This window comes from Culex pipiens, chromosome 1, assembly GCF_016801865.2.
Source record: "Culex pipiens pallens isolate TS chromosome 1, TS_CPP_V2, whole genome shotgun sequence".
Taxonomy (NCBI): domain Eukaryota; kingdom Metazoa; phylum Arthropoda; class Insecta; order Diptera; family Culicidae; genus Culex; species Culex pipiens.
In genome coordinates, this window is record NC_068937.1 from 134217071 (window position 1) to 134225703 (window position 8633).

At 40.6% G+C, this 8633-nt stretch overlaps 1 protein-coding gene across 2 annotated transcripts; it reads right to left on the bottom strand.

Annotated features, from left to right (window-relative positions):
• Positions 1 to 7387: 7387 nt before the first annotated feature.
• Positions 7388 to 8359, bottom strand: LOC120422573 (E3 ubiquitin-protein ligase CCNB1IP1-like). Of its 2 annotated transcripts, XM_039586059.2 has the most exons (3): positions 8173 to 8359; positions 7832 to 8091; positions 7388 to 7766 (listed from the first exon to the last, which is right to left on the bottom strand). In XM_039586059.2, the coding sequence occupies exons 2-3, from the start codon at positions 8069 to 8071 to the stop codon at positions 7428 to 7430; spliced, it is 579 nt and encodes a 192-aa protein (XP_039441993.1). In that variant the 5' UTR covers positions 8072 to 8091; positions 8173 to 8359; the 3' UTR covers positions 7388 to 7427. The 2 variants fall into 2 exon arrangements, with proteins under 2 accessions (XP_039441993.1, XP_052562496.1); XM_052706536.1 differs by having other exon boundaries at positions 7832 to 8359.
• Positions 8360 to 8633: the final 274 nt, after the last annotated feature.

An 8633-nucleotide genomic window follows, 5' to 3' on the forward strand; every position in this document is an offset into this window, starting at 1 on the left:
AAAAGAAAAGCTTGGACCTCTCATAGACTGATGCTGAAGACGGAATACACATTGAATTTACATAAATCACGACACAAATTGAGCCATTTCACCTGCAGCTATATTAATCGTCAAACAGATTAAATCTGATCGTAGGGGAGAAAAGAACTTAAAAACATATTATTAACTGAAGACCTAACCTACCATTAGGTGCGACGAATCACGCCACCAGGCCGGAACTGGCTGCTGATGCCTTTTTCATGTTCAATCAGGTGAAACATTAGCACAGCACGAATGTACGCGATACCCCCCCTTAATGGGATAAAACAGCTTTTCAGCATCGTTCATATTCCCATTTTCCGCATCGGTTCGAACCTCCATCAAACCCGCAATACCCAATTTGTAACAAAACCGAAGATGACAGGTTTTGACAGCTGGCGGCGGCGCAAATCGAAAGGGGCCTAAGAGCAACTCCACCGCCTGCACGAGATTTGGACCCTTTCAGCTTGTTGAACCTCGAAACCGTACAGAATCGTAGTAGCCGACGACGGGAAACCAGAGATTATGCTAATCATGCAGGGGTGTCACTTTAGTGTTGGTGCGGCAACGGGAAATGTTGATTGACAGCCAGAAGGAGAGGAGAGACCACCACTCCCCGGGGAAGTTTGATGATGAAACAGGAAATTATAAACGAGACACGAGTTTCTCCTTTTGCGGTTGTTGTGTCTTTCCCATTGTCGACTCTGACAGAAGGGCGCCCTGTCGCCTGTCATCGTCGGGTTGTGTTTCGATGACGGACCGACAGGCGGAACTGAATTAAATTAGTGATTGATGGTTTGGGTTCGGATTGCTTCGATTAGGGAATTCAATAAACTTCAATGCAAAAAAAAACATTTTCCCGAACTGTCAACGTTTATTCCTTTCCCGGAAGTAGAACCACTTCCCCGGAAATTCGCAATTTTCGCTGACGAAACAAAAAAAAAACAGCATTTCCATTTCTGCCAGTTCACCTGAAATCAATGCCACTGCCCGGAAAGAGTGCTTTTAGCTTTTTTGTGCTCTTCCCCCGGGAAACCGTCGAAGCAGCCGCCGGGCTCGAGTGCCCTCACCAAACAAACGTTATGAATGTCGAACATCCTGATGGTTGCACAGTGTGAACTTGTTGGTGGACAAAACTTTATAGGTGATTTTTTTTTATATTATTGTTCACAACGATAAAGCCTTTATACGACCGCAAAGAATTTAACATGGATTTTCAAATTGATTAGAAAAAATAAACTTTACGGCCCTTCTTGACAGAAATGGTCCTACTTGACAGATCATTCCAAGGGGACCATAGTTGATCAATCTAAAAAAATGTCTTGTAAATTTTTTTTAACGTAGGGTTTAAGGACCATATATATTGCCGCTTTTTTACTATTAACACTTGTAGCACCAAGGGGGTAAAAAAAGTTGGAAATGCAACTTCATCGGGCTGTATCTCGACGAAAACTCAATTTGGATGATTCTTGTTGCATTCGAGATCCAAAACAGATGCGTCTACTCTAAGTTATAATGAAAAAGGCATTTCCAACTTTTTTTTCCAAGTGTTCACAGAGCCGGTGAAGTTGCATTTCCAACATTTTTGACCCCGTTGGGGCTACAAGTGCCTTATTGACACGTTTCAGATTCTCAAATCAGTTTTTTTGCATGATGATTGAATTTTAACAAATAGTTAAACAAGAAATATTTTTTATTTTTTTTGCAAAGGTAGTTTTCAAAAATTAAATTGCAGAGCAGATTTTCAACACTTCAATTATCTATTATTTTATTTTTTTAAATACACAGTCATTTTTGATTTTCGAGCTCGGCAGAATTCTGCCGAAAACAGAACAACTGATTTTTTCGGCAGAAAAATGCCGAACTTCGGCATATCAACTGTCATTTTTCGCCGAGAATTCGGTAGAATGACTTCCATTTTGCCGAGTTTCGGCATATATTTCTGCCGAGGGATAAGTTGTTCTGATTTCGGCAGAATTTTGCCGAAGTTCGGCATAAAAATCTAAGTGTGATAGTATAGTTGATTTGCAATGCAAAAGGACGGATATTTTTTTTACGTTTTTTTAATGTTTTTAAATTAAAAAAAAAATACTTCGTGGCCCTACTTGACAGTTTTTTCCAAGGGGCCGTAGTTGATAAATTGAAAAAAATTGTCTTGTCATTTTTTTTTGCATTAAAATTAAAAAAAAAGTGATCAGAAATGGTTTCTAACCCTGTTTTTTACCGTTGAACATAAAGATTGACATAGGGCTTTATTTTGAAATGTCATTAATTATTTTGAAATTATGAAAAGATTTCATTTTTGAACATTGAAAATCGCACTAACCCCTATGATGACAATTTCCCAAATCATCACCACTTCAGGATGCAATTATTGAAAAAAACCTTCGGGTCATAATCAGGGACCAAAAATACATCTAAAGACAAAGTTACACGCAAATCAAATGGGGTCGGGTTAACTTTTCAGATCTCGTATGAGGTGGCCGAGCATGACCCTAATATAGAAGATGCTAAAAAGGGACAAATAAAACGTTTTGGGCCTTTTACAATGCTAGTCGTGCTATTGAAATTCTGAAGAAAAAAAATCAAATAGATTCTTTTCCGGGATGTTGTTTTTTCAAAATGTTTAAACTGTTCCCAACAGTACTATATGTTTGGATTTAGGAATTGGAAAAAATAAAAACCTGATCCCAGATTGTACATATTTTTCATTTACAGTCCAGACTCGATTATCCGAAGTTTGATTATCCGAAGTTTTGTATGGGAATTCGGATAATCAAATCACGACAAAAAAAATATTTCGTTTTTTTCTTTTTCTTTTTTTTAACATCAAATTCGAGTTCGCGACCCCACTTTAGCCGAATTTCAATAGTTAATTGCCTATTAAATTATAAAATGCCTTTTTTCAATATTTTCGTTACCACCATATTGGTTGTCATCTTGGACTTATCTATCTTCTTCTTCTATATCCAGAGTTTTTTTTTGAAAAGGACCAATAAACTATTGTCTTTCGTATGTTTATAGTAGAGAGCCTGGAGCTTATTACTCTAGATACATATAAAAAATTTCGACGGTTTTGTTCGAACGCGAATCAGTTCAATACGGAGCGTCGGATCGAGTTGCTCTTTGTTGCGTTGGGTTCGTATAAGTCCAAGGAAGGTTCTTACGTTAACTAATTGATACTTTGGCCACTCTGGAACCGATTCCGGAGCATCGGCAAATTGTATGGAGAAAGCTACGTAAAAAAAAACTTTGATCACAGGAGGCTGAATAAACAAAAAAGCAAAAAACGTCAACAAACGAAAAAAAGGCAGAACGAAGTTTGTCGGGTAAGGCTTGTAAATTATAAATCACTTTAGCGTAGTTAAGGGGTCATACTTAAGCTCGACAATTAAAAATAAGACAACGAATTATTTTTTCGATTATCCGAAGTGATTTTTTTTCCGAGGCATTCGGATAATCTAGTCTGGACTGTATTTAATTTTACTTTTTGAGCACCAGCTCGTCCATAGTGCAATGCCATGGTCCGCGAAGGATACGGCAAATGAATTCCCAGAATCCATAAATCGCCCCTGGCTTGGAAATTTATTATGCCGTGGGTACCTTCTGGTGGTGCAACTTTTTCATATTTCAATAAATTTATTCACTTTGATTTGCGAAAAAGAAATGAGGAAGGCAAAATACTAAGTACTTCTGGAAAGATATTTCAAACATGACTGCACTTTGGTTCCATGCTGAACCTTGGTTGTCTGAAGTTAGAATCACATTTCCCACTATTTTTTTTAAAGATTATTAAGGTACCAAAAATCTGGCGTTCAACATTTTCGCCCACTTTTCGAGTCAATTTTTGCCCACCCACCACGCGAGTGGGTGGAAAATAAACTGGGATTACAAAAAAAGAAATCCAATCCCGGCATGCCACGACGGCACTATACGAAATTGTGGATGCTACTCGCAGCAGAAGTTTCCTAAAGTGTTATGAGTTACTTATGTGGAGAGAGCCTCGCAGTCGCAAGTTATGTTTCGCGTTAACTGCTCATAGGCGGAACATGTGGAGGGTTAAACAATTCTTAGTTTGAAATTTTTATTTTCAAAAAATCTTCATTTTTGGATAATTTTTTGTTAGAAGCTTTCTAAAATTCAAAGAATTTAAATTTTTGCCACTCACCAATGGTTTTCAACTTGAGTCTCCACCAAAAAATTACTTTTTTTCTGGCAAGAACCGGGCGCGGCCAGTAAACCAATATCCTTCGGAATTGTGCGAATCTGGACTTTGCACAAATGAAACGCACAAGCAAGAGGCACGCACGATGAAACTTCTCCTCGCAACATAAAGCATCGAGTGCTTATATTTATGTGGTTTATTAGCCATGGTGGCGTGGCGAGGCCGTTCCGGAAATAGCCCAAAACGAACATAAATCGAATACTTCCCTGGCATCAATTTCGACACTTTCGGAGCAGGGTAATTTTATAGAATTGCTGAAGTTTTCGCGTGATTATAGATTTTGAATTATTTGGTTTAAAACAAGCTTATTGAGTTATTCTCTAGAATTTCGCGAAAAAATTCAACATTTTTAATTTTGTTAAAAAAGCCATTTTGCATCATTAGTTTTCCGATACAAGGCCCCATACAACTTTGCGGGCTGTTCATATATTAATCTTCTCATTGAAAGATGCCGGCGACAAAATTGGGCGAAATGTTCATCGCCCGGAGATCGCGAGTTGGCGCGAGCAAATGAACACCGCGAAAAAAGATTCGGGGGTGCATTGGGGTTAAATGCTCATTGCGTCATTCGGTTTAATTGAAAAATAATTATTTTTTCGTAAATATCGCTACTTTGATGATGCGAAATTCATTTTTACAGTAAATTAGGCATTGTTACATCAAATTTGACCTTTCAAACGCACTAAAATGGCCAAATTTTAAAACAACAATGTTTGCCAATTTGACCGTTTTACCCCCAATTCCCCTAGTAGAACAAAAGAAAAGTTCATCCGCGGTCTGTCAGCAGCGCGCTGTTTTGTTTGCTGGATCAACATTTGGAAATGTCGAACGTTGAAGGAAATCGTTAAAAAAATGGAAATTAACCGATTTCAAATGTTTTGGCCGCAAATGAAAAGTAAGGGTGGCTTATTTTTGATTCCGATCTGTAAAACTAGTTCTGGCGAGGGTTCTGGGCACTGCGGCAATCGAATGTTCCGGCGGGTTGCTTCCGGTTGCATTTGATTTGAGGAGAAGGTTTTTTCATCCACCAGGGGCTTATTCGGGGGCAACAGTTTCGGTAATCCGGAACTTCCGGAAAGTTTCGTATTTGCTGTGTTTTCAAACCAGTTTTTTTTTTAAATGTAACTGAGTACAATGAATTTCAAAAGTGCGCTCTTTTTGGGGGTCGCAATCCGAGGATGAATGCAATTCGGAGTGTTATTTCGAGGTTTTAGCGCAAATCGAGGGAGCGTTATTGCGGGGATTTGGCGTAAAACGGGGTTTTCTTTTTTAATTTTATTTACAAATAAACGAAACATTTATATAAGGGGTCATCCACAAAACACTGATAAGGGGCCATCCTCAAATCTGGGTATCCAAGAACTCCCGGAAGTCATGGCCTAGATCCAACGGGGGTCTATATGAGTGAATTAACCATCGGTATAGCTTCAGATAACTTCAGTGAACCACGATGGATACTAAGAACTCCTTGAAGTCACAACCTGGATATCTACCAGATCAACGACGGTTTATATGGCTGAACTAACCATCGGTATAGCTTCAGGTAGCTTCAGTGGGCCACGATGGATATTCTTCGCCGTGTTAGATTGTTATGGGTCGTGGTTTACTGAAGCTACTTGAAGCTATACCGATGATTAATACACCCATATAGACCACCGTTGATCTGGTAGATCATCAGATCATAACTCTCGGGAGTTCCTGGAGGACCCATAATAATCCAACATGTCGAAGGGTATCCATCGTGGTTCACTGAAGCTATACCGATGGTTAGTTCAGCCATATAAACCGTCGTTGATCTGGTCATGACTTCAAGGAGTTCTTGGAAGACATATAACAATCCAACGAACCCTAGAGTATCCATCGTGGTTCAGTGAAGCTACCTGAAGCTACACCGATGGTTAATTTACCCATATAGACCTCCGTTGAACAGGTAGCTATCTAGGCAATGACTTCCGGGAGTTCTTGGATACCCAGATTTGAGGATGGCCCCTTATCAGTGTTTTGTGGATGACCCCTTATATAAATGTTTCGTTTATTTGTAAATAAAATTAAAAAAGAAAACCCCGTTTTACGCCAAATCCCCGCAATAACGCTCCCTCGATTTGCGCTAAAACCTCGAAATAACACTCCGAATTGCATTCATCCTCGGATTGCGACCCCCAAAAAGAGCGCACTTTTGAGATTCATTGTACTCAGTTACATTTAAAAAAAAAACTGGTTTGAAAACACAGCAAATATGAAACTTTCCGGAAGTTCCGGATTACCGAAACTGTTGCCCCCGAATAAGCCCCTGGTGGATTGAAAAACCTTCTCCTCAAATCAAATGCAACCGGAAGCAACCCGCCGGTACATTCGATTGCCGCAGTGCCCAGAACCCTCGCCAGAACTAGTTTTACAGATCGGAATCAAAAATAAGCCACCCTTACTTTTCATTTGCGGCCAAAACATTTGAAATCGGTTAATTTCCATTTTTTTAACGATTTCCTTCAACGTTCGACATTTCCAAATGTTGATCCAGCAAACAAAACAGCGCGCTGCTGACAGACCGCGGATGAACTTTTCTTTTGTTCTACAAGGGGAATTGGGGGTAAAACGGTCAAATTGGCAAACATTGTTGTTTTAAAATTTGGACATTCTAGCGCGTTTGAAAGGTCAAATTTGATGTAACAATGCCTAATTTACTGTAAAAATGAATTACATCGCATCAAAGTAGTGATATTTACGAAAAAATAATTATTTTTCAATTAAACCGAATGACGCAATGATCATTTAACCCCAATGCACCCCCGAATCTTTTTTCGCGGTGTTCATTCACTCGCGCCAACTCGCGATCTCCGGGCGATGAACATTTCGCCCAATTTTGTCGCCGGCATCTTTAAATCAGAAGATTAATAAAATGGGCATTTGAATATTCGAAAATATATTTCTTTAAAAGGGATTTTCTGATCGATTTGGTGCCTTCGGCAAAGTTGTAAGTTGTGGTTAGAATTTTTCTGAAAGAAAAAGGTACACGGAAAAGAATTTCCCTTTTGTTTTTGTTTAAATTTGTATCACTAAAAAAGTTGAATTCCCAAAATACGTATTTAACAAAAAATAACTAGGAGGTCGCCTTGCAAAAGCGTACACAATTACTCAACATATTTATTGAGGTTGCGAATCGAAACAAATCTCTCCCCGTTCAAATCTACAGCAAAAAATCATCCTCCTGTCTGCGCTGCTTCTCAATTCCCAATTTCTTGTGGTCCCGTTCGCTGCTGTCCCGCCGCCTGTTCCGCTTTGTGGCCACAATTTTTTCCTTCAGCTCGTGGTTTTCCGCCTGGACTTGCCCCAACTGGACCTTGACCCGTCGCAGCTGCTCCTCGGCGTCGTCGCGTTCCTTTCGCGCCACCAGAGCCGACTCCTTGTAGAACTCGTTCTTCCGGGTCAGGTTGGCGCAAACCTGCAGCTTCTGGTGGTTCCAGAAGGCGATTGCGACGGTGGCGATCTCCATGATCACTTCCGGGTTGTACCCGCACAGCTGCAACTGGAAACAGGGGGCCATTTTGTTTTTTGTTTGTTTCTTTCTGTCAAGATTGAGGTTATGCTCACCGCCCGGACCTGCACCGGATGGTCCAGTTTGCGCTCCAGCAGAGACTGGCCGTCCCGGAAGATGCTTCCACAGGCCGGACACGGCGATCCGGGGTTCGCCGTGAGACGCTGCCTCAGCTCGCGGCCATGTTCCGCGCAGAACACGTGCGAGCACAGGGTGATCCAGGCGGTGCACTCGATCTGCTGGTAGCAACCGCTCGAGTTGCACACCAAACGGTCCCGCGTGACGGTGGATGCCATTTTTGACGTTTTGAGTGGAACTAGGAGATGGAGCAAAGTAGGCGATTTGATAGAAAGCTCACCTTTTCCGATAGCTGTTGCACCGAGAATGAACCGCTTACATCATTGTTTGATCACAAATGCTGATTTTCTGGACAATACAATCGTATTGCCAGATTATTGTTACCAGATTCTACACATTTACTAGGGTGGTTCCACATTTGCGTGGAAAAATTGTTTAAACTTGATAAGAATTTAATTTTGTGCATTCGAAGCAGATCGCACAAATCATGGCATGCTCCTCGAATTCCCTTCGCCCAAGAGCACACGCATCCATAATTCATTGACGTCAGAAACAATTGACATCTATAGCAGACGCGTTTAAACTTCCCTTTTCGGATAAAGAGTGAAAGCACAAGCCGCCAGACCTGGCATTCCAGCCGTGCCGGAAATTGAATGAGCTCGATTTGAATATCAATGTGCCGAAAAATATGGGCGCAAATCTGCATAGCTTCGAAATCAAAACCATCAAGGAGCGAACTCAATATCCTGGTACTGGCTGCGCTAGACAGTTGGGCGTTGT

Excerpts from the sequence above, each read along its gene's own strand:
- LOC120422573 (XM_039586059.2), bottom strand. The coding sequence starts at position 8,071 with ATGGCATCCACCGTCACGCGGGACCGTTTGGTGTGCAACTCGAGCGGT. Across the intron at positions 7,767-7,831 it reads ATCCGGTGCAGGTCCGGGCG|TTGCAGCTGTGCGGGTACAA; the intron begins GTGAGCATAACC and ends CCCTGTTTCCAG.